Here is a 25136-nt window from a genome sequence, read left to right on the forward strand (position 1 = left end):
TTGATAAGTAAGCAAGATCCTACAGTACAGAGAAAGGTATATTCTATAGAATATCATTTAAAAAGTGAATGTATAGCAGCTATTTTTGGCAGCAATTCTCTAAGATATGCAGATAAGGGGTCATATTCTGCTTAATGCTTTCAGCGTGCAATATTACGTTATCTGTGTATTGTATTTCAGAATGATAAGAACCGGCACTGGAGTGCAAGTGGTTCTAAATATTCTACCGCTTCATACTTTATGGAAATTGATAAAAACCTGTTAATGGAATTTTGCCTAAACAGGATACAGCTGAATTTACAACACGAAACTGGAAATGAAACAGAAAAATAAGCACCCATTATCTTACCTTAGGCGGGAGGCCAGCTTTCATGTTTTTACCAAGCGTATCAGGGAACCGTTCTGTAGCAAACTTCACAGACTTAGCTTTAGCTTTGTCAATAGGAGTGTAGTTGAAGGTCTCGCTTGCCAGTGCAACTACCTGAACAATACTAGAGTTATATATTGCTCTATCTACTTTAATTTAATGCAATATCATTGGTATGAATCATCATTCTGGCTTACCGCTTAAGTAATCATTTGCTTGTTATAAAGTGCGCAGATGACCACATATTATGATTTACATGATTGATGTATACAATACATTACCACATCAAGAGCAAACAGTTTACGTTTATTTGTTGATATTAATCTTAATCCAGAATAAGGAATTGCATAATGCATATTAAAGTAATCCAGTTTTTTAATGATTGATCGCAAAACAAATCATACACTAAGTAGTCAATATCTAAACAGAAATAAAAGCATAGCAATTTAATTTACTGTATACAATTTAAAAGCATCGATAAATACTAAACAATGGAAATAGAGAAAATATCATAACATTCTATAATACATTGACTAACGACCAATTTAAATGATCATTGATATACTGATATAGATACTGTCTCATTATTACCTAAGAGTATATGCAGTAGTGTATTATTGCAAATCGAGTGGAGCAAATCGAGTGGAGCATTTTATATGATTCACAAAAATACTCATCATAAATATTTATCCAAATTAACTTAGGAAACAAATATTTTCTACATCTACATTCTACATCATAATCATGATATCAATACGTGTACAAAGTGTACTGTTGAACGGGAATTATAACAAGCGTTAATTACAACAAGTGTTAATTACAACAAGTGTTAATTACAATGAGTGTATACATACACTCATGATAACAACAAACCTTTGTTTTAGGAACGACACCAAGTCCGAACTTGGAGTCAACCAAACTGGCACCAGCCTCTGACATGTACCCTTGATTGGGAATAAGACAAGATCTGCCAAAACAACATGGGCAACACATCTGAAATTTGAAGATATGTTTAAAAGTGCACCAAGTTTCCTGATCACAATTACAACTGAAAGTTAAATACCCCAATTGATCTGTCAAAAAGTCTGAACCAGCTTCATACTTAGTTTCTAAGGCAAATGTTGTTATGATTTGGGAAGAAAGCATTAAATAATCAACCCGTTGAAATGTCCCATGAATATTTCTATACCTTGTGCATCCATTTTGTCCACTTAGGGTTTAAATGTCCGTAAGGTTCCTCATTTTTTGGCTTAAAAACACCAACAGTTTTGCGATCTCGGTCCTTTACAAAATAACTGCCACTGCTTCCTTGGTATATTCTGTCTGGTAGAATTCCTTCATCTATAGCTCTTTCTGACTGCAGGAATATTAATATCGTAAGATAAAAATTGGATTAGATTTAGAACTCACAGCCTATGTAGTAAATCTTGAGGACACAAAATAATGATTTTAAAAACATTGAAAATCAACATGTTGACGTTTGTGAAATAATACAATAATACATTATAAGGGTTTGTCCACATGTTATTTTTGAATTTTTGAATTTTAATTTGAGAATGAAGTATAAAGAAATTTTTAATTAGCATTGTATAGTTTAAAATATTTATAGCTTATTATAACCATTGATAAATTTAAGCCATAATCTTTCGCCTGCTCTCCAATATCCACCTTGAAGGTGCATTTTTAATCCTTGAACTACACAATATAAAATCAAACATGTTTTAGTGTAGACTTTTTGTCACAACAAGACTGCAACCTAGATAGTAAAAACTTTAAACAGAACCCCTAATGCAATGTCTGCTAACAATTTTTCTTATAGTCCTAATTTGAGCCTTGTCTCTAAAAACTTAACTGAACTAGCGTTTTGGTGTGTGCAAAAGCTCCCAGGCACGCGCATTCCTTGCCCCGTTAGTAACCTGTCCTTCCAAAACCAAACAAGCAGTCAAGGACAAAAAGTCATACACCAAATGGGCATTATATTTTATGAATTGTTTTACATCTTTTATTCTGTAAAATGTGCTAAAATTAAATTTCTTGTACTTCATTGAAATTTCTTGTTTCATTGTTACATAATACATTTTTGGACAATGTTTAACCCGCTCCTAATTCCGTTATCAGTTTTACACATAGCTATTGTGTTAAAATGACAGCAGAGTAATCATTTAGAAACCTCCTCCCTCCACTGCACCTCAGTGATTTAGTATTAATATGTGAACATGCCCTAATTTTCAAGATGTATAGGACACAAACCTCGACAATGAGTTCATTAAATTCAGGATCATCTGTCTGTAAGGGAATGTTTGCTTCTCCATCGTCAGTTAACAGCCGCTGCTGCTCATGGCCGCTGGAAGTAGGCGTAGTGGCAATGTCCAAATTACAACCTCCAACTGAAACTGGCGATTCAACGTCGTCAGCGTCCTCGATTTCCTTGGGGAGAGGCTGGTATTGGATGTCTTTGTAGCCTGTTCTCAGTACAATTCTGGCTACAGACATATGAGACTTTTCAGTCTCAACCTAAATTATATTCAGCTGTGATTATATTTTTTACAGTTTGATGGCGAATTTTGAACGTACGATGGTTGTTTACAACAACCAACAACTTAGAAAATTTACCCAGTAAATATTCCAATGAAATAACCTTACAACCTCAATGCAAAGTGCTTGTCCAATGTCCATGTTTAGTGGCATATCAAAGGGCCCTGCTGACCCTGCTGTCAGCAGAGGTGGCACCATCTTAGGGGGTGCCAAGTTGCCATTTGAATGAGGGATAATTTTGAAAAACTGAGGTAGTACTAGCAAAACTGCGCATGCCCTTTGTTACGCCACTGTCCCCCCTCCCACCCCCCTGCCCGGCTCTCATCATTCAATAATCACTCAATTCATGGTCGCATAATCCTAATGATGTCCTTAGCTAACATCAGGAATCAATGGCACATCTTCTCCTTGGTTGACTCAGCCGAATGATAGGAAACTTAATTTTGGGTTAAATGAGGAGGGGTACCTGTTAAAAGTTCAAGAAACTTCCTAGGATACCCCTTCAGTGCATACTGTAAACATAATACTATTAACTATTGTTAATACTATTGAATATCATCAAATATTCTGTATTCTTCTTTGAATGGATTTTTTCAAAAATGAAAATTTACTGTCCATTGAGCTAAAGATTTATAGCACCACTGACTTCTAAAATGTTTCGAAATATTTACCAAGTTAAGATTCACTGTACAAAAGATAGAGAGTCCCTTTACCCTTTTTTTAAATCAATATTTAGCTAAATTCTTTGTGCTTGACCACTTGCAATACAACTTTGGACTTGGATTCACAAAATATTGATGTCACTTTCAATTTTATCAAATACATTTTTAATTTTAAAAGATTTTATAAGTAATTGTTTTTTGCACGCATTAAGTTGCATTACACACTGCGTACAACAAATTAAATCTATAAATAAAATAAAATTTATAAATAAATAAACTATAATTAACAAAGAAAGAATATGCATTAACTAGCTTGCCAGTTGTTAGTTTATGGCTCGCTTCTCTCATCACGATCGATATGCATGTGCACATGCAAAAAGTGGGAAGAGCGCTCCACCGCGCATGAAAGGGAGTGACGTGCCAGGTAAAATATAAACCCTGCTTGTTTGAATAATTAAAAAATTTTAGGAGCTGGAAAATTAAGTTTGGCTCGCTATTTATACCCTGCTCAGCATTAATTTAGTTTATTTAATTTTAATTTAAGGTGAGCAGCATGAAATTGAAAAGCAAACTTTTTATACTACTTTCATGTTTAACTGCACTGCACTAATTTAACTGTCATGAAGCTGAAGATGCATTAGCTAATATAGGTGAAACCAAGCTTACTGGGCCGCGCTCAGCCTGTCATTCCACAGCTAATCTCTATTCTTTATGTTTATGAACATGATAGCCTGAGGTCCCCAGGTATGACCGAGCTTGCTTGATCTGTCCAGAGCCCTTGCACTTGTAGTGGGACGCGCGGCGCCCGCCTCCCGGCGGTAAACAAGCGCGCCCGCAGTGGTGCGAACGCACATGGTTAAATGAATGATCGAGCTAATATGTAATATAATATAATAGGTGAAACTGAGTTAATAGTCATTACCAGTGCGCGGTTTCACTTGTAGACTACAGGTAAAGCCGCGCACGTACGTACTGTTAACTGCTATTAGCTCGGTTTTACCTGTTAGCTCGGTCTCAACTTTCATTTAGTTCATATGTAGTTACATGATTTTAACACAATAAGCTATTAAAGCTGTTCAAAAATAGATGAGTGCGCGCGCGAAACTAGAGGTTATATATAGTAAAACTGTACTAATAGTAAAACTGTACACTTTTATTATTATATTAATGATTAAGTTACGTTTGTCATTTGTGTTTTGGGCGTGCGGGCGCGCATGTTGTTAGCCAGTAGTGCGGTCTGATTCTATCAACTGTGAACCTCGCAATTCGCATCGCATGGTTCACGATACACGATGCCCCCTCCGCGCGTAGTAACACTTTACTTTGCATGTAGCTAGTGCAGCCGCTACAGCGAGGAGCTGAGGCATGTGCATGCTGGTGTTTTAGCAAAATTGTAAACATTTCGCCCCGGCCCGGTTTATTTTTCAGGATTGTAAGCAAATGTTGCAAAAATTTACCTGGGGACCTCAGGCTATCATGTTTAGGCGGAATGACAGGCAGATCGCGGCCCAATATTAACGGGTAATACTCGTGAAATATCTGTTCCATATATTAGGACCGTCGCGGACGAGTCCAACTCGGCGCGCGTCTTGGTAGGTTGTAAACCTACAATTGGCCCAGTAACGCAAAAAATCTCATCAGACTGCATCAGCATGTAATTTGAATGTTAAAGGACTTCGCCGCTTCGACGCGCCGCGCAAACTAGCATTCTTGCTTAGCTTCGCATCGTCGATCGTTGCTTTGCCTTGCCCTTGCAGAGCAACGATTTCGATGGGTTGACATCGTCAATCAACATGTAATTTATAAGATGTTTTTGCAAAATTGTAACATTTGCGCATACGGAGCAGCTTATATAACTTTTGCGCCATTTCACATTTTGTGTCTGATCTTGCTACACGTTGTATATACCTCTCTCGTGCATTCGAAGCGTGCACTCCAGCCGCGGTCTGCTTTCAGCGTGTGTCAAGTCTTGTAGGTTAATAACCTACCAGGACGCGCGCCGAGTTGGACTTGTTAATTGCAGACGGTTCGAGTTGGACTCGTTGACGGTCTTAATATTTGAAACAAATATTTTACGAGTATCACCCGTTAACAGTTAAGTCAAGTCTGAACTGGGAGTGGGGCGACATTCGCTTACAATTTTGAAAAGAAAACATCTACTGCATGTCGCATGAGTGCATCTCAAATAGCCGAAAACAAAATCGACAAAAATGTATTATATCGCGCGTAACATCAACTGGCAGCACAATAAACAATAAAATGACTAGCTCCTATTAGTATTACTATTAGTATTACGGTTATATAAAGCACAAGCTAGCTTTACCATGCCTAGCTTGAGCTGCACGGTTTATGGTTCTACTTCTAAAATGTGAATGCTCATGTTTCTCTTATATATATTATACAACCCTGGCGCGTGGGGACACGTTTTTGCTAGTAGTTGGCTACATTATTTTACGGGTATCGAATCTCGCGACTTCAACGAAGTCCTGGGGACACGTTTTCAATAGTTGATAATATTTTCAGCCCCTATCGTTTTAAGCATCGTTAGGGCTTTCCCAAAAACTAACTCTCATCATCCTAGGATAATCGTGTGTCGCACAGCATCTCTTTCAGTAACGAGAGTAGTCGCATGCAGTCCAGAATGACGTGTACGTTTCGGTCACCTGTGGAAAAAGGAAGTGAGATATCAAAAATCTGAGAAAAACCCGTTGGATAAAAGCCTTTCAGGTAGGTGCTAGTCAAGATTTCATCTCTTTAGACCTTAAGGTGGCTTCTAACACCTCGTAAAAAGTTTTCAAAAGTAAAATTAACTCGCGACTATAAAAAACAACAAAAACGTGTCCCCAATTTGCTTTTTTGAGCGCGCCGAGATCACAGATCAGCGCACCCAGCTGATCTAGCTACTATGAACAGACACACAACAATATCAGAGCAGTCACATTTTTGATGGTGATTAATACTTTAATAACATTCCACAACAAGGCAACCATTAACTATGTAGTGTGTACCGTGTGCAGTGTGAAGTATAATATAGAGTTGGCATGAAGTTAACAGTTTACTTATCACGAAGTTTAATTAGAAGATAAGGAAAATATTGTATTGTTATCTGTCAAAGGAATTTAATGTATTCTAACAACTTGTTCTTATAATAACTAATCAATGAACCACATACAGGGTTGGTGTGAGTGTAAGAATTTGTGTGAGAAGATATAGAGAAGCAAAATTCAACATCACTGTACACGGCCATACTCGGCTGAATACACCCCATCTCGTTCGATCTGGGAAGTCAAGCAAATGCAAGCCGGGTTAGTACTTGGATGGGTGACCGCCTGGAAATTCCCGGTGCCGTATCCTTTTGTTATATTTTTGAAGAATTGCTTTACTGAACAGAAGAATTGTTGTATGGCTTTTACAGAATTGCAGTGATTATTAAGAATATCATTGTATCCTAAGCAATATAGTCTATGTTCAAACGGAAGGAAATATTTCCAAATGTCAGAATAACATTGCTTAGAATAGTACAGCTACTAAGTTTTGTCTGAAAAGGGCTTTTTTGTTTCATTCTAAGATCTATCTTAAACATTCTGCTTAAAATTAACTAGAATGTATTCTTAATCTAAGTAAACTATAGGTAAAAATATAATATTAATCATAAGCTAAAATGTACTAATCTTTGTATTCTAAATGGGGAAAAAGAAGAAACATTGTCAGTCAGTCGAGAAAATTGTCAGTCAGGCTATATGGCAGCTTTGTAGATGTTGTGACTATGCTAGTAGTGGTCCCAGGCTTGCGACCGGAATTGCGGTGTTAAATCGATTTAATGGTACCAACGATCCACCTCCCACTTGTTGTTTGGTACTTAGCATTAATAGTGTTAGCTGTAGCCATTTATAGCAAGAATCTTAAAACTAAAGGGGATGACAAGGAAAAGAGGAAGGAAAAAGAATAACGGGACAAACAATTAATTGAAGTATTTATAGGAGCATTAGATATTGTAATTACAAGCTTCAATAATAAATCACTGACTAAAACTTCTAATTAAAATGACACTTGGTACGCTCGCCCATTTTCACTGGTCAGTCTGAACTTCGGTTTAGCACGTTGTACACTTATTCACCTAAGATTCAGAATTTGTTCAGTTTAGCAGAGTTAGTACCCGTGTTTCAATAAATCAAAAGATATCAGGGGAGTTCTTTAATAATGTTACGGTCATCTAGAATACCGAACTTCCTGAAAACGTTATCATATTTCCTCAGACAACGTTTAATGCCTTTAATCAGTCTATCACGGCTATATCCTCTATCAATTAGAATTTTGAATATTTTGTGAAGATGGGAGGTAAAGATATCCAATCTAGTGCAAACATTACCATATCTAAGAACTTGACTTGAAAAAACGTTGTAGCCAACCTCGGTTGGGATGTTACTGTGAGGAAATGTAAGGGATACAACATGAAAATTAAAATCATCAGTTTTGTTATACACTGATATTTCTAGTCCTTCTGTGGAAATATTAATATTTAAATCAAGGTAGTTAATGATTTTATTATTTGAACCAGCTCGCTCCATCTCCAATGAATTAGGATAAATATCTTTAATCAATTTATGAAAGTTAAGGTAGTTAATAATAGATAAATCGTCAACATATCGTTTATTATTGGATAATATCTTTGCTAATCCCATTTTCTTTTCCTGAAGTAAACGTTTCATATAATTAAATTCCTTTTTGCCAACAGTGAGATCAGCTATAGGGGAACTTGAATTTCCACCCATAGGAATACCCTTGGTTTGTATGAATACAATCCCACCGAAGACGACATAAGTGTTATAAATAATAAATTTAACAGCCTCTTTTAGGTCATCTTGACTAAAGCAGGCATGACAATCATAGGTTTTATTGGAAAAGAAACATGTATTACTGTCTCTTTTAGAAATACAAATATATCTATTACGGTCTGAAAATATTAAATCAACAACTTCATTAATCATATTCTCTACTTCAATCAAGTCTAATCTGGTATAAAGAGTAGTAAAATCATATACTTGTATATTATAAACATCGCTATTTTTGATAGCTTCAAGGAATTCACTTGAGGAATCTATGCTCCAAAACATGTTTATACCGCTGTTGTTGTAGATTGCCTCGCAGTATTTCTTGAAGTATTTCCTCAAAAGTTTCAGACAACAGTTAACTTGGACGTTAAGTTGTTTCGTAACGCAAAAACGGGCACCTGCAATGAACCTCGCCTTGTAAGGGTTCTTATGAAGCTTAGGGTTCCAGAAGATGCGTGCTAGTCGCAAGTTTTTATCTTCAACTTGTACATTAAATCTCTCCTTTAGACTCTCAGATATTTTATTGACATAATGAGTCTCGTCTTCGCTACAGGGTTTATATGTATCATTACCTATACATTCTAGAGTATTAGGATCAAAACCCATTTCATTGACAAGAGTTTTTACATAAAACTTTTTACAAATAAATGAAAAATTACCAGAAGCTTTGTCGATACTACAAATAATGTATTTACTTTTCAGCAATTTAAGACTTCTTTTAACATCATCTTTTTCCAGTGTGTTTTCTTTTATTTCAAATGTTTCAGGAAAGTTTTTCTTGTAATATTCAATACGATTGGAAACTATTGATAACACTTTTTCCTTCCAATCGCTGAACTTTACTTCTTTTTGACAGTACTTTCTACTTTTTGATTTTATAAATTTATCGACAGCTTCGGTAACTGACATATATATCTCATCTGGAGATTTAAATGTGGGAATTCTGTATTTACAACCGTAGGAAAGTACTTCCCTAAGTTCAACATTATCAACAATATCTAAATTACCAGTAACTACATGTCCATTAGCCCGGTTCATAAAACAAAAATATTATCCAATAATTACGGCGATAGGCTTATCTGTTGTTCCTTAGGCCAAATAACTACCAAAAAAATTTTGAAGCTTCAACTCCAACCGGAAACACCCCCACATGCCACGCCCATTTTTTTCATCAATTTTTAACAGGTAAAAATCTTCATATCATCAATTTAGGCATGAAGGAGTGCTTTTAGTGCTCCAACAGTTTGGGGTCTAATAGTAATGGTAGAAAAAGGTTAACTTTAGTCAAAGTCTCAAGTCTCCACGGCGCTTGGTTTAGGCGCACCGGATCTCGCGTCTCCGCCTCCGCTGCGTGATTGGTGGCGCCAGAACTAAAGGTCGTAGAGACATGAGACTTCAACTAAAGTTAACCTTTTCCTACCATTTATATTAGAGTAGCACAGATTCAGAGCTCTAAACACATTCCTTCATCCTTAAAACGATAATCATATGAATTTTGCCTGTAAAAGTTGATATCTTGATGTCAATTAACATCGTAAGCTTTTAAAACTAAAATTAATTAAATGAGTCATAATACTTCACACAATATTTACACACAATATGAAAATATAAATACAGGAAGTCTTTTGGATTCCACGTCTCCACACCCTGGAACTGTCAGAGGTAAGAACAATAGAACAGTCTTTTATTAATAATCCAACAATCATATTATATGAACCTTTTCAGTTGAAACTTCGTTGGTTGCATTGTGTTGCAAAATTTCTTGCATTACAATACTAGTGAAAATAAACATTACTGGGGGAATTTGCCCTCTTCCAAGCTCTCTTACAATGAAGTCGCATTCCGGAGACTAATGTTTATGAATGAGCAGTCACTGTCGAGAACGAGCTGGTCGAGTATTGGGAATATGCCATCTATGGCGTGGAGAATTTCCCCTCTATACCGTGGAGAATTTCCCCTCTTCATGAATCCTACAAGAATTTAACAAGTATTCCCCCATCTTGGAGAGGGAATCAGTCCTTCAGCTTCAAGAAATTCAGTTTACAGAAGAGATTCATTTAGATGTTAGATCCATTACTGATAACTTGGTAAAGGAATTAGAACCAGATGCTACTTTGTTAGCTAATGCTTGGATATTTATAGTTATTTACTTAACTTTGTCTTGACGTATCAGTAAGAGATTACTGTACCTCGTTATTTACGAAGAAATCATCAGACCTTATTAATAGTGATCGGTGACCCTGTCAGTGACGACTGACGAGCTATGAAGGAATCATTGGATCTCATTGATAATGATCCTGTCAGTGACGAGCTATGAAGGAATTATTGGACCTCATCAATGCTGATCCTATCGGTGACGAGTTATAAAGAAATAAAGACCTCATTTAAATCCTAGTTTGACGAAAATATTCCTCTGGCAACAAAATTCCTTTTGGCAACGAAGATTAGACAGCTTGCTGGTGAAGACTTGGCGATCCGAAAACCAGGGTACCTAAATCAGAACCTGCTGACTTCTTTAAAGGATCAGTTCCACTTTCCAGTGCAGGGACCGAGAAAAGTTCAATGTCGAATCCAAGAGACTTCCTGTATTTATATTTTCATATTGTGTGTAAATATTGTGTGAAGTATTATGACTCATTTAATTAATTTTAGTTTTAAAAGCTTACGATGTTAATTGACATCAAGATATCAACTTTTAAAGGCAAAATTCATATGATTGTCGTTTTAAGGATGAAGGAATGTGTTTAGAGCTCTGAATCTGTGCTACTCTAATATAAATGGTAGGAAAAGGTTAACTTTAGTTGAAGTCTCATGTCTCTACGACCTTTAGTTCTGGCGCCACCAATCACGCAGCGGAGGCGGAGACGCGAGATCCGGTGCGCCTAAACCAAGCGCTGTGGAGACTTGAGACTTTGACTAAAGTTAACCTTTTTCTACCATTACTATTAGACCCCAATCTGTTGGAGCACTAAAAGCACTCCTTCATGCCTAAATTGATGATATGAAGATTTTTACCTGTTAAAAATTGATGAAAAAAATGGGCGTGGCATGTGGGGGTGTTTCCGGTTGGAGTTGAAGCTTCAAAATTTTTTTGGTAGTTATTTGGCCTAAGGAACAACAGATAAGCCTATCGCCGTAATTATTGGATAATATTTTTGTTTTATGAACCGGGCTAATGTCCATGAGGAGGATAATTGAAAGGGGAGGAGTGACAATCGCATGGACTACCTAAAATAGATTTAATATCAGAAATAGAAAGTTTCTTTAAGAATGAAGCATAGTTACAAATAGAAAGACTTATAGGATCATTATACTCATAATAAATCTGTAATGGTGTAAAAGACTGAATCAAAATGGGAAGCAAATCAATGACTGAAGTGTCAGAGAAAATAGATTTTAGGTTAAGATTATCAATGAATTTGCAATTAAATGGAACAATTATAAATTCTCTATTACTGGATTCAGATTTGTTCTGATGGTATTTGGGGGAAAATGTTGAACAGAAAGAGGAACATACGTTGTAAATCAATCCTGAATTATTTTGACTCAAAGAGTAGAGAGTGTCTAAATCTGATAAGCTATAACATTTTAATGTTTTGTATATGGAATGTTCTGAAGAGATGTTATCTTTCAGCCTGTTAATATCAGACTCTATGGTATCCAGAGACTTCTTAGGCTGAACTTTCTTCTTTCCATTCCCTCTGCCACGTTTGTATCGAGCAATCTGTCCACTAAAATAATTCATAACCCGATCTTGGGAGATGTTGCCCGTTCCTTTCTTCTTGTCATTAAGACCAAGAGGGAATGCTGTCCCAAGCTTCTCTATCCAGTAATCCTCCAGGAGAAGTAAATCATTTTTGACATCAGTGGACATGTCAGAATCAACATAATCTACAATCTGTATGGAAGCATCTGAGAAGACGTGACCAGGAATATTAAGATGTTCATATAAAAATGTGGATGATTTGGCTTTGACACAATTTCTGTGGCCATTGACTCTTTTATGAAGTGGTTGAGTTGTTTCTCCAACATATTGTTTTTTACAGGTAGAACAGGTAATAACATAAATAACATTATTAGTTTTACAATTAAATATAAAATTTGTATGTCCAAAGATAAAATCATTATTAAAAGTACTGCTCCTAAATGTATTAACAGGATTAAAACTGTTGCAAGTGAGACAGCCTCTACCATTGCAACATCTAAAAGTGCTAGAAAAGACATTACTAGGGGTTACCCATTTATTCAAGGATTTTGAGAAAAATTTACCATTACGTTTAAGTCGAGAAGGTAACATCATCCCTTTCGGCGTTTCCGCCTAGACCCAACGACTCGAGATAGGCCAAGGACAACGGGTCGGACATCAACCTATTGTCATGGGGCTGCCATGATTGGGCGGGCGTTAGATGTCATGAACCTAAATAGTTCTCCCACCGACGCAGTGTAGCCTGGCGAGATTCTTCGCGACCATAAAAATCTCTTAGAACCGGATCTTGCACTGCCGCTGTTTCTCGTACCGTAGCATGGCGGACAGCTCACGCCAGAAAATGAAATAAACAGGTAAATACAGGATAAAACAGGAGATGTATGTACAACAACAAGACTTCAAGGAGGGCGCCCAAGAAAACAAAGATCAACCAAATCTCGGAACCAATGGCCGGGAGAGATATAAATGTAATTATAGAGCAATATCAAGAAAAGCTATCAATTATGTATCCAACGGGGCGGAAGAACCGACCACCAGTACTTGATACCATGATACGGACGTAATCTAACTTGAAGAGTACTGCAAGGTATCCTGGAGTTACCTTGAAGAGTACTACAAGATATTCTGAAGTTAACTTGAAGAGTACCACAAGGTATCCTGAAATTAACTTGAAGAGTTCTACAAGGTATCCTGAAGTTAACTTGAATAGTACTACAAAGTATCCTGAAGTTAACTTGAAGAGTAATACAAGGTATCCTGAAATTAACTTGAAGAGTTCTACAAGGTATCCTGAAGTTAACTTGAAGAGTAATACAAGATATTCTGAAGTTAACTTGAAGAGTACCACAAGGTATCCTGAAATTAACTTGAAGAGTTCTACAAGGTATCCTGAAGTTAACTTGAATAGTACTACAAAGTATCCTGAAGTTAACTTGAAGAGTAATACAAGATATTCTGAAGTTAACTTGAAGAGTACCACAAGGTATCCTGAAATTAACTTGAAGAGTTCTACAAGGTATCCTGAAGTTAACTTGAATAGTACTACAAAGTATCCTGAAGTTAACTTGAAGAGTACTACAAGGTATCCTGAAGTTAACTTGAATAGTACTGCAAGGTATCCTGGAGTTAACTTTAAGAGTACTGCAAGGTATTCTGAAGTTAACTTGAAGTGTACTACAAGATATCGTGAAGTTAACTTAAAAAGTACTACAAGGTATCCTGAAGTTAACTTGAAGAGTACTACAAGGTATCTTGAAATTAACTTGAAGAGTACTACAAGGTATCCTGAAGTTAACTTGAAGAGTACTGCAAGATATCCTGAAGTTAACTTGAAGAGTACTACAAGATATCCTGGAGTTACCTTGAAGAGTACTACAAGATATTCTGAAGTTAACTTGAAGAGTTCTACAAGGTATCCTGAAGTTAATTTGAAGAGTACTACAAGATATTCTGAAGTTAACTTGAAGAGTACCGCAAGGTATCCTGAAATTAACTTGAAGAGTTCTACAATGTATCCTGAAGTTAACTTGAATAGCACTACAAAGTATCCTGAAGTTAACTTAAAAAGTGATGCAAGGTATCCTAAAGTTAAATTAAAAAGTACTACAATTTATCCTGAAGTTAATTTGAAGAGTACTGCAAGGTATCCTGAAGTTAACTTGAAGAGTACTACAAGATACCCTGGAGTTAACTTAAAAAGTGATACAAGGTATCCTGGAGTTAACTTAAAAAGTGATACAAGGTATCCTGAAGTTAACTTTAAAAGTATTACAATGTATCCTGAAGTTAACTTGAAGAGTACTACAAGGTATCCTGGAATTATCTTGAAGAGTTCTACAAAGTACAAGGTATCCTAAAATTAACTAAAATGTATTCTTAAGTTAACTTGCAAGTACTGCAAATCCGAGAGGCGATAAAATATCAAATATATCGGGACCGATATAATTGGAAGACGACAAATATCTAACTTTAGGTCAACTTCATGCTTTCTGTCAGTTAACTTTAGGACCAGATCAGCTTTATCTTAATTTGATTCAAGTTTGCCTGCAGGCTACCACAACAACAACAACATAGAGGTTGTTATAGGTTTAATTAAGTATATAAAGGATAATTTGAAGCTAACTTGTAGTTCTCTTTAAAGTTAACTTCAGGATACCTTGTAGTACTCTTCAAGTTAACTTCAGGATACCTTGTAGAACTCTTCAAGTTAACTTCAGAATATCTTGTAGTACTCTTCAAGGTAACTCCAGGATACCTTGTAGTACTCTTCAAGTTAACTTCAGGATATCTTGCAGTAATCTTCAAGTTAACTTCAGGATACCTTGTAGTACTCTTCAAATTAATTTCAAGATACCTTGCAGTACTCTTAAAGTTAACTCCAGGATACCTTGCAGTACTATTCAAGTTAACTTCAGGATACCTAATTGTGGTACCTACTCTTCAAGTTAACTTCAGGATATCTTGTAGTACTCTTCAAGGTAACTCCAGGATACCTTGCAGTACTCTTCAAGTTAACTTAAGAATACATTCTAGTTAATTTTAAGCAGAATGTTTAAGATAGATCTTAGAATGAAACAAAAAAGCCCTTTTCAGACAAAACTTAGTAGCTGTACTATTCTAAGCAATGTTATTCTGACATTTGGAAATATTTCCTTCCGTTTGAACATAGACTATATTGCTTAGGATACAATGACATTCTTAATAATCACTGCAATTCTGTAAAAGCCATACAACAATTCTTCTGTTCAGTAAAGCAATTCTTCAAAAATATAACAAAAGGATACGGCACCCCGGAATTTCCAGGCGGTCACCCATCCAAGTACTAACCCGGCCTGCAGTTGCTTACCTTCCCAGATCGAACGAGATGGGGTGTATTCAGCCGAGTATGGCCGTGTACAGTGATGTTGAATTTTGCTTCTCTATATCTTCTCACACAAATTCTTACACTCACACCAACCCTGTATGTGGTTCATTGATTAGTTATTATAAGAACAAGTTGTTAGAATACATTAAATTCCTTTGACAGATAACAATACAATATTTTCCTTATCTTCTAATTAAACTTCGTGATAAGTAAACTGTTAACTTCATGCCAACTCTATATTATACTTCACACTGCACACGGTACACACTACATAGTTAATGGTTGCCTTGTTGTGGAATGTTATTAAAGTATTAATCACCATCAAAAATGTGACTGATATTGTTGTGTGTCTGTTCATAGTAGCTAGATCAGCTGGGTGCGCTGATCTGTGATCTCGGCGCGCTCAAAAAAGCAAATTGGGGACACGTTTTTGTTGTTTTTTTATAGTCGCGAGTTAATTTTACTTTTGAAAACTTTTTACGAGGTGTTAGAAGCCACCTTAAGGTCTAAAGAGATGAAATCTTGACTAGCACCTACCTGAAAGGCTTTTATCCAACGGGTTTTTCTCAGATTTTTGATATCTCACTTCCTTTTTCCACAGGTGACCGAAACGTACACGTCATTCTGGACTGCATGCGACTACTCTCGTTACTGAAAGAGATGCTGTGCGACACACGATTATCCTAGGATGATGAGAGTTAGTTTCTGGGAAAGCCCTAACGATGCTTAAAACGATAGGGGCTGAAAATATTATCAACTATTGAAAACGTGTCCCCAGGACTTCGTTGAAGTCGCGAGATTCGATACCCGTAAAATAATGTAGCCAACTACTAGCAAAAACGTGTCCCCACGCGCCAGGGTTGTTATATACGTAGGCTAAATACTAATAGAAGCTAAGTAAAACGAACACAAACTGCAAACAAAAGGATTCAAGTTGGTTTCAACTGTCGAGGGCCCTTAATTTTATATTAGAAACATCTCAAAGTTCGATCGTGTACATTGCATTGTACATTGTATATTGTACATTGTACATTGTACAGTGATTTAGCACACTCGCATAAAAACGTCGATTGCAATTCAAAACATGGCATGATAACCGAAAAATGTAATAAAAACGTGTCTGCTCCTTTATAATATTTATAAAACTTCGCAGAAACTTTTATGCTATACAACTATTATGGTTTATGAAACGTAACTACGTAATAAGTAGCACTACGTTTTATTCCGCAAAAAACATTAAATTAACTTTGGAACAAACCCGGTAGTTTGGAACGGTACCATGTAAAACTGATAGCTACTGAAAATACGAATACTCCACATGCAACTGCAAGGCATTGAAAGTAATACCATTGTAAATGTGATCGAATTGTTGCAGCCAGAAATACTTAATATTGTGTAATGTGTGGATGATAATTAATCACTCTACACTCGACTGTCACGTGACTTTTTCAACCCGTTCTCTAGCTGGTCTTGAACGACTATTCGAAACCCTAACCCTCTTATCTGATCCCAACCCTAACCCTAACCCAATCCTTAACAAAAGCATATGCTGAAACCCTAACCCTAACGAGAAATTAGACTAACTTCCTTATACGGTCATATCACGTGATCGAGACAGTTTTTCGCCTATATCTCGTCAGGGGAGCATTTTAACCCTATGTCATGGGGGGTGATTCGGAATCAGCGTCCGAAAATGCATCGATTGAAGTTGGTTTCAACAGTCGGGGGCCCTTTTAGAACAATCTCGAAGATCGACTGTAGAGTGATTTAGTACGCTCGGTAATGTGTGGTATCGTACTTTAAGAACCCGTTGGGCGTTGTTGGCAACTTGGTCGTTTACCTCAGTAATTTTGTCCCAAGAGTCTGAACTATTTTAATTCTAGCACTACATATAATATATTGTATAGAGAACAACGCGGGAAGTTGGTCGTTTACCACCTGACAGTCTATGCAACGTCTATGCAACGTCCGTGCAACAACAAAAGAACCGTCTATGCAACGTCTATGCAACGTCCCTGCACAATGAACACTCTATGCACACTCCCTGCACGGTCAGTCTATGCAACGTCTATGCAACGTCTATGCAACGTCTATGCAACGTCCCTGCACAGTACCATATGAACACCGGCTACTAGCCGGCTACTAGCCGGCTAGTAGCCACTTTTGTAATAACAGCTCCTCAACTTCACATTAACAACCGGCTACTAACCGGCACTTGAAAAGTGGTCACTAGCCGGCTACTAACCGGCTACTAGCCGGCTAGTGACCACAAAGTGGCTACTAACCGGCTACTAAGCGGTCACTAGCCGGCTATTAGCCGAGCTCTAAAGCAGACCTACTAGTAGCCGGTTCCAAACCGGCTACTAGCCGGCACTTAGAAAGCGGTCACTAGCCGGCTACTAACCGGCTACTAACCGGCTAGTAACCACCAAGTGGCTACTAACCGGCTACTAACCGGTCACTAGCCGGCTCTAAAGCAGACCTATTAGTAGCCGGTTCTAAACCGGCTACTAGCCGGCACTTGAAAAGCGGTCACTCGCCGGCTACTAACCGGCTACTAACCGGCTAGTAACCACCAAGTGGCTACTAACCGGCTACTAACCGGTCACTAGCCGGCTATTAGCCGAGCTCTAAAGCAGACCTACTAGTAGCCGGTTCCAAACCGGCTACTAGCCGGCACTTAGAAAGCGGTCACTAGCCGGCTACTAACCGGCTACTAACCGGCTAGTAACCACCAAGTGGCTACTAACCGGTCACTAGCCGGCTCTTAAGCGGACCTACTAGCCGGCACTCGAAAAGCGGTCGCTAGCCGGCTACTAACCGGCTACTAACCGGCTAGTAACCACCAAGTGGCTACTAACCGGTCACTAGCCGGCTCTAAAGCGGACCTTCTAGTTCCAAACCGGCTACTAGCCGACACTTGAAAAGCGGTCACTAGCCGGCTACTAACCGGCTACTATTTGAAACTTGTTATTTGAAACAAATTGTAAATGTAAAGCACAACGTAAATGTAAATACCACATAATCAATCAAAATGATGCCGGTTAGTAGCCGGCTAGTGACCGCTTTCTAAGTAGCCGGCTAGTGACCGCTTTCTAAGTGCCGGCTAGTAGCCGGTTTGGAACCGGCTACTAGTAGGTCCGCTTAGAGCTACCTCGTAGAACCCGTAGTAGTAGTAGTAGCAAAAAGGAAATTAATGGGGCTCGGGACGCCCTGAGAGGTCACTTTCAGCTTTTAGTTGGCCAAGAACAAGATGGTTTATTGAATCTTTTATTTAACACTGTCAATAATCTAACTGACATGATTACGAGGCACACTGAAGACTCAACAAAACGTGTGGAAAGCGCAAGAAAGCAGTTTGAAGAACTCCAGAAAGACATCGCCCAAGGACAAACGCTCGCTTCAACTACTACTGGAGCTACGAACACACGCTGCAGTCCTCCGCTGATCCCTTCCACTCCTCCTAGCCAACGTCCACATGGTAACAGTACAGACTCAGAACCAGGTACATTACCATTTGAGACACTTGATGGTTCCTGTTTTGAAACATTTTCGACTTCTTTACTGAACGATGACGTTATATATGACCGCACTTTTCCTAATAGACGTGTTGCATACTATGGTCAGTTTTCTTATCGCTATTCCGGCGGTCTCCATCCAGCTAGAGACGTGCCTGAATCATCTTATTTGAGTGAAATTATCAAGGTACTTAAGACCCGTCACCCAGATTTTAATTTCAACTCTGTCATGGTCACTTCTTATGATGCTCCCCACTCGTGCATCCCACCCCAAATAATGATGCTCGATATTATTTAAACGTGATTTTTTCTGAGTGCTTGATTTATTATACCGTGATTGATTTAATTATACGAAATTAGCAATCCGTTTTATATTGTTATATAAACCAGATGTTGATTTTATTTGCCGTGGAACATGATACGATCGAGAAATTGATTTATTATACGGAAAATGACGTAGATTTTTGTTATTATTAACATTATAACGGCGATGGAAATCTAGCGTCCGCTAACCGCGGCGCAATTCTTGTACTATATTGTATAGACATATATTTGTATTGACGAAGGATGGTTGAGGGGGTTTCAAGCACCAGTCACTCTCAAATCCTAAAGGATAAGCATTGGCCTTACGGCACATGAAACCACTTCAAACCTCCCTGATTTATTTATTATTGATATTGTTTGATTGTGCCGTAAAAATAAATATTTGTTTTATTAACTTTTTGTTTATAATAACATTTAAATGTTTTGTATATGGATTTTTTAGCAACGCCGATCTAACGTTATTATACTGTAATATATAGATCTATATTTGTAAACCCTAAACCTTGTAAACCTTAAAGGTTTGTAGTTTGTCCTAAATTTACGTATTATTTTGACAATAACTTTGCGCAGGAGCGGTGGACCAACTTGTAAACTTCTTTGGTATGCAGCCCTGTGAGAGGAGTGACAGAGTGCCTGAAGACAAGACTGCACACACTTTACTTCTTGCTGGACAATATAAAGGTGTGTTTTGGTTCCGCGTGCAAAATCTTGCTGTTATATGCGGTCGTTCGCATATTACGTAATCAGCCGAAGGGGTAGGGCTCAAATGATTACGCTAGTGTAATTTTGATACAATAGCTATGTGTAAAACTGATTACGGAGAGTGGTTTAAAATTGTCCAAAAAGTGATTACTTAATATGTGAACGACCCCATATGACGTATTTGTTTCGTGTCTCTCAGAATTGAAAGATAGTTAACATTCTTCAGAACAGATGTTCACTTATACTATTAGTACTAACTGTCAGTCATGTATTTCTATTGATAAGGTCTAAACTCTAATCGATATTCCTATTTCTACAAAAACTTAATTTCAACTTGCTATTATTGTGGTATTTATATTGATTGCTGTGCGACTTTTCGACTATCAGTTGTGTTTGTGAGGCGCTACCTTTTCTTATCAACTTTAATACAATACTCCCTCAGATGGTGTGGAATGTTTGATAAAAACCAGGATTGTATTTGACGGAGTTATCAATATGAAGATATCTGCTCGATCTCTTGATCCCGCACTTAACGAACTTCTGGTGTCTTCTATTTAATTTAGGGGGTTTCATTATTAGTCAATTGTGAACAAAGATGTAGTGTTTATATTTCTAGCATGGGTTTGATTCACCCTAACAACATTCTATGCAGAACTTTCCTAATTTTCATTTTAAAAGACTTTTTTCAACGGGATACGTCAGTATTAGTATGACTATGTATTGTAATTTTGCTTAATTGTATACATTTTAAATCACAGTTACGAAAAATAATGTGGTCGTTTTTAAGTGTTGTTTCAAAGTCGTTAATTTCTTGTGAGAGGACCTTGCCTGAGGATTTAAAACTAAAAGTAATTCGATGCATTTAAACGTGGTTCCAGCACGGTATTCCAACAGTTCAAAAACCCTACCCTCTACTTAACTCTGACCCCAACCATCCATGATCTGCTAAAACCAAAGTCAGCGTAATGATTTTTGGGTGAGCGAAATTTCATGAGCCATCATATCCTGGTTTAGAGTTTGAATCTGGTGTCTACTATGAGCGCAGCTGTGCATGAGTACGTGCGCGCGGAGTTAAGGGTATTTTGTATAACTTTGAGACGATTGTTTTCGCGCGTTCCATTTGCTTCCGTGGCAGCTTCCAAGATTCTAGAACATCCAATTCCGATCTAATTACCGTATGACGTATATATAACCAAACACGTTAAAATCCAGACAACTCTGGACATTCTTATTAGATTTGACTTTTTTGGGTCACAAGTAAAACTAGGGCTTTTCAGAATACAAAAGCAGAAAGTTTCAACAAAAGTTTTTATGCTCACCGAAAAGTTTTAAATGGATTATTTAGAAACATACGATAATTTCCATCTTCACTCAAACCAGCAATCATCGAATATTTTTTGGATATGTTATAAAATCTTGCTATCACCTTGCAAAGAGTACTTACTCCTTTTAAAAACTAAAATGGGATCTTAGAAACCGGGTAATGGGTTTCCATAAGGCATAACTTCATAACTTAAAGAAACTTTAGTAAAAGTTACTTTACTTTATACACTAATGAATAAAAATTAATAAATTGCTCAGGCTATTTAGTATAATATAGAGGGTAACGATAAAATGTACAAGTTAAAGGGCCATGCTTTAATTATATGGGGTCACAAAGCACACCCTGCATTGGGGAAATGGCAATTATAGATATAGGGTCATGAAAAGTAAAATGCGCATTCAAAAGACAAAATGACTCTTGTAAAAATAATAACTTATCAATCCAAGACAAATAATGATGAACTACTTGTCTAAATTGTAAATACAAAAGCGTATTTTTAGAAACTCTACATCAATCCCTATTTGCGAAAAGACCTTGAATTCTGAAAACGGTCGAGAAGTTTATCTATGATGAACTAGACTGTCTTGATTTTTTACACGGTGGTCCTTCTAATGAATTAAAATTATGGTTCGTTACTTCAGGAACAATATCCTCTAAACTAACTATACCTTCACTACTAGTCCCTGGTGTTGAATCGACTAAATGTTCATCGGTCCTTGGAGTTGAATCTATTATACTTTTCTTTTCCACTACAAATTTCTTTGGAGCTTCATTCACATTTTCAGCATTCCCAGCTGCTCTAGCCCGATCTAGGACATCTCTAGCACCTTTACGGATGAGTGACGCAGCAATTTGCAACCCACACCGCTCCGCGCAATCGTACTTGGAAACATCATTAGTAGAACAGCACATGCCAGTCCTGTGAACTATGATGTTGTTATTCAACAGTCCCTTAACTGAGAGCACATCGGATGTTAGTCTGGGTCTTTGTCCGTGTATCATGTCAACCTGGTGGTGTGAGAAGAAATCAGAAGTAGGAAACAGGGCAGGCGGGTGAGGCAAGAACTCGTTTGATGGCATTCTCTCAGTTCGTTCGCTAAACAACATCTCTTTACCGTCGATACTGAATACTGCACCCGACAAATGCAACTCATTCTTATCTAGCACACTCCATGTTCCCAGGGGCACACTGCAGCCGCCATCCAGCTCCTTCATGAACACACGCTCTGCTGTTACGCGCAGTGCAGTGTGCTGATCGTGGATCTTTGATAACATGGATATTGTCTCAACGTCATCTTCTCTGCACTCGACAGCCATTGCACCCTGACTCACTGCGTACATCATGTCATGTTTCTCCAAATACACATTAACCCTGTCCTTCCATCCCAAGCGCTCGATCCCTGCTGCGGCTAACACTATTCCATCATATTTATTATCATCGTCAAGTTTACGCAGCCGGGTGTTCAGGTTACCTCGAATATTCTCGAATTGCAAGTGAGGGTAGTGGCGGGCGAGTTGTGCTATCCTACGTAGTGAGCTAGTTCCTAGCACTGATCCTGCAGGCAGAGCTGACAGACGCGTCACTGCCCGGTGCTTTGCGTGAAGTACCACGCAGTCCCGGGGATCGTGGCGCTTTATCACCGCGCCGATGGTTAGTCCCGGTGGTAGGGTTGTTGGCAGATCTTTCAAACTGTGCACAACAAAATCAACCTGTCCATTGTCCAGCGCTATCTCTAACTCTTTGGTGAAGAGACTTTTACCGCCAATCTTATTCAGAGCTTTGTCCAGAATTTGATCACCTGAAATATGAAACTATTTATAATTACTGTTCAATGTTCATTACACGATTTAGAGATTATCATATTATTTAAAGGGTATTACTACCTTATAGTCCCTGTTAATATCCAATATTCGAATTCAGCTGAAAAATAAAGTCTTCGTATTGACTTAGTATTTTGGGAAAACGAATAAGATCCTTGGAAAAGTGAAATGTAATGTGGTTCCCTATATATCTTCGGACCCTATAGGCTATACAGGAAACAATTTCTCAGAATGATTGAGGGAAGTAGATTTATATAATGTTGATAAAGGAGCATCTTGGCATGATGCCACGAACTGTATTTCAAACCCTTCAGTTCGTGTCGAACTACAGCCCAGGAAAGTGTACGGAAGTTCTTAACTTAAATTCACGTCAAAATTCAGTACGAGTACCAACTAACGTATTTCAATAACACCCCATACAACTAACTGGTAGTGTAAGTTCAAGGTAGGAAAGTAGGTAATCAGTACAAGACTACAAGGTTATCCAGGGTTATCTAGGAATGTTATCTAAACTATTAGTTTATAAACTAATAGTTTAGATAACATAATCGCATATAAATATGCGATTGTAATTTTTACCTTTTTCTGACAATCTAATAAGCTGGTAACGAGATTAGCTTTTAATCTTGGATATTCTAAAAGATTACGTGTGGTTGACATTCCTTATTTTAAAGTGAAAGCAGAAAAATTCAAAAGCATTACTTTCGCGAAACTCTAAAGTTTAGTCATAGTAGTCTTCGCGTGCAATTTGTAATTCAAAAGCAAAAATGTTGCCGTGGGATTAGATAACAAATTCAAATGCATTACAGCATTACACTTGCATTTTTATTACAATTCACAAACACGTCACATTTGTCACACCTTTTTAATTTATTGATTGATACACAATATGTACATGGACACGCTAATTCTATATTTGAATCAAAATTAGATAACATTGATTTAGCTGAATTTAAGTAGAGTAAAAGAACAAAATAGAAGGTGATCTCCATGGTACCACGAATTCCTAGCACGTGACACGTGACACAACATTAAAACACAGGTCACGTTAGTCATTCTCAAATTTAACACGCAGTACAATTTGGGAGCAATTACACGACACGGTTATAATTACTCGCACTGTTTTTTAGACGTGCTTATCAATCAGTAGTAATATTATGTAATATTATGTAATATCCAATATATATTGGCTGGCTAGAAGTAATTGTATGAGAAAATGTGTGCGCTGTGAGAAATCGGGTGACCACTAAAAATCTAAATAAATAAAATAATTTATGTTTCATTTTAAAATAAAACAAGACTAACCTTTGGTAGTCATCTTGATAACGTTGAAGTTAAGCTGAGGATCCTGTTCTTTTAGCCTCTGTATGACAAGGTTTGTTTGGCACAGAGCCAACTCACTACACCTGCAATCGTTTACTGTTAAAATAACAATTACACAATTTTAGAATTTACCATATGAATTACAGAATTAACTAGGATGACAGTTACAGACTTTTCCATATTATAGAATTACAGAATTTATATATTCAGAATTTCTATTTCAATTACAGAATTTACCAGAACAATTATTGTTTCTACACGTTAAACACCGTGGCTGTCACGTTTAGATGGTTAGTGTAAGATGCCGTTAGTATAATAATTTTGGTATAATATATTCGACATTTTGCTGGAATGTTCAAAGAGATCCCACGATCTGATCAATTAAAAGTTATTTCTATATGAGAGGGGGCTAAATACGACTAATTTTGACTAATTAGACGAGATGTAAACCGAGCGGCGATTATCATAAGTCGTCAAAATCAGTTCTTAGTCATCTCCAGATGTTTTAAATTACTCTAGATGTTATTTTCGACTAATATTAAGTGACATTTGACGAAATTAAGAAAAATTTGCGATCAATAATGGTTCCAACTTCTTGATATCCAATTATAATTACGGTAATCATGTTACATTTTAGTATTAAAAGTTTAAAAGCGCA

The 25136-nt window shown here is 37.3% G+C and overlaps 2 protein-coding genes, 1 long non-coding RNA gene and 2 pseudogenes across 4 annotated transcripts in view; 2 read left to right on the plus strand and 3 right to left on the minus strand.

The window, feature by feature from the left end:
- Positions 1-340: 340 nt before the first annotated feature.
- Positions 341-2881, minus strand: LOC134819827 (phosphatidylinositol 4-kinase type 2-beta-like). The gene is made up of 4 exons (XM_063829976.1): positions 2618-2881; positions 1557-1724; positions 1241-1360; positions 341-481 (listed from the first exon to the last, which is right to left on the minus strand). The coding sequence occupies exons 1-4, from the start codon at positions 2858-2860 to the stop codon at positions 341-343; spliced, it is 672 nt and encodes a 223-aa protein (XP_063686046.1). The 5' UTR covers positions 2861-2881.
- A 3918-nt stretch (positions 2882-6799) lies between these two features.
- LOC134820289 (5S ribosomal RNA) lies at positions 6800-6918 on the plus strand (annotated as a pseudogene).
- An 8461-nt stretch (positions 6919-15379) lies between these two features.
- LOC134820288 (5S ribosomal RNA) lies at positions 15380-15499 on the minus strand (annotated as a pseudogene).
- Positions 15500-19877: 4378 nt separating this feature from the next.
- Positions 19878-20781, plus strand: LOC134819991 (uncharacterized). The gene is made up of 2 exons (XR_010160836.1): positions 19878-19989; positions 20453-20781. It is a non-coding gene; the product is annotated as an uncharacterized LOC134819991 (long non-coding RNA).
- A 499-nt stretch (positions 20782-21280) lies between these two features.
- LOC134819942 (porphobilinogen deaminase-like) overlaps positions 21281-25136 on the minus strand; it is a 102579-nt gene continuing 98723 nt past the window's right edge. For both annotated transcript variants that reach the window (XM_063830099.1, XM_063830100.1), the window contains exons 3-4: positions 24461-24561; positions 21281-23133 (exon numbers count right to left, since the gene is read on the minus strand). In XM_063830099.1, the coding sequence (XP_063686169.1) occupies positions 21899-23133; positions 24461-24561 (1336 nt within the window). In that variant the 3' untranslated portion in view covers positions 21281-21898. The remainder of the gene's footprint in view (positions 23134-24460; positions 24562-25136) is intronic.

This window comes from Bolinopsis microptera, chromosome 8, assembly GCF_026151205.1.
Source record: "Bolinopsis microptera isolate Bmic1 chromosome 8, MBARI_Bmic_1.0, whole genome shotgun sequence".
NCBI lineage: Eukaryota > Metazoa > Ctenophora > Tentaculata > Lobata > Bolinopsidae > Bolinopsis > Bolinopsis microptera.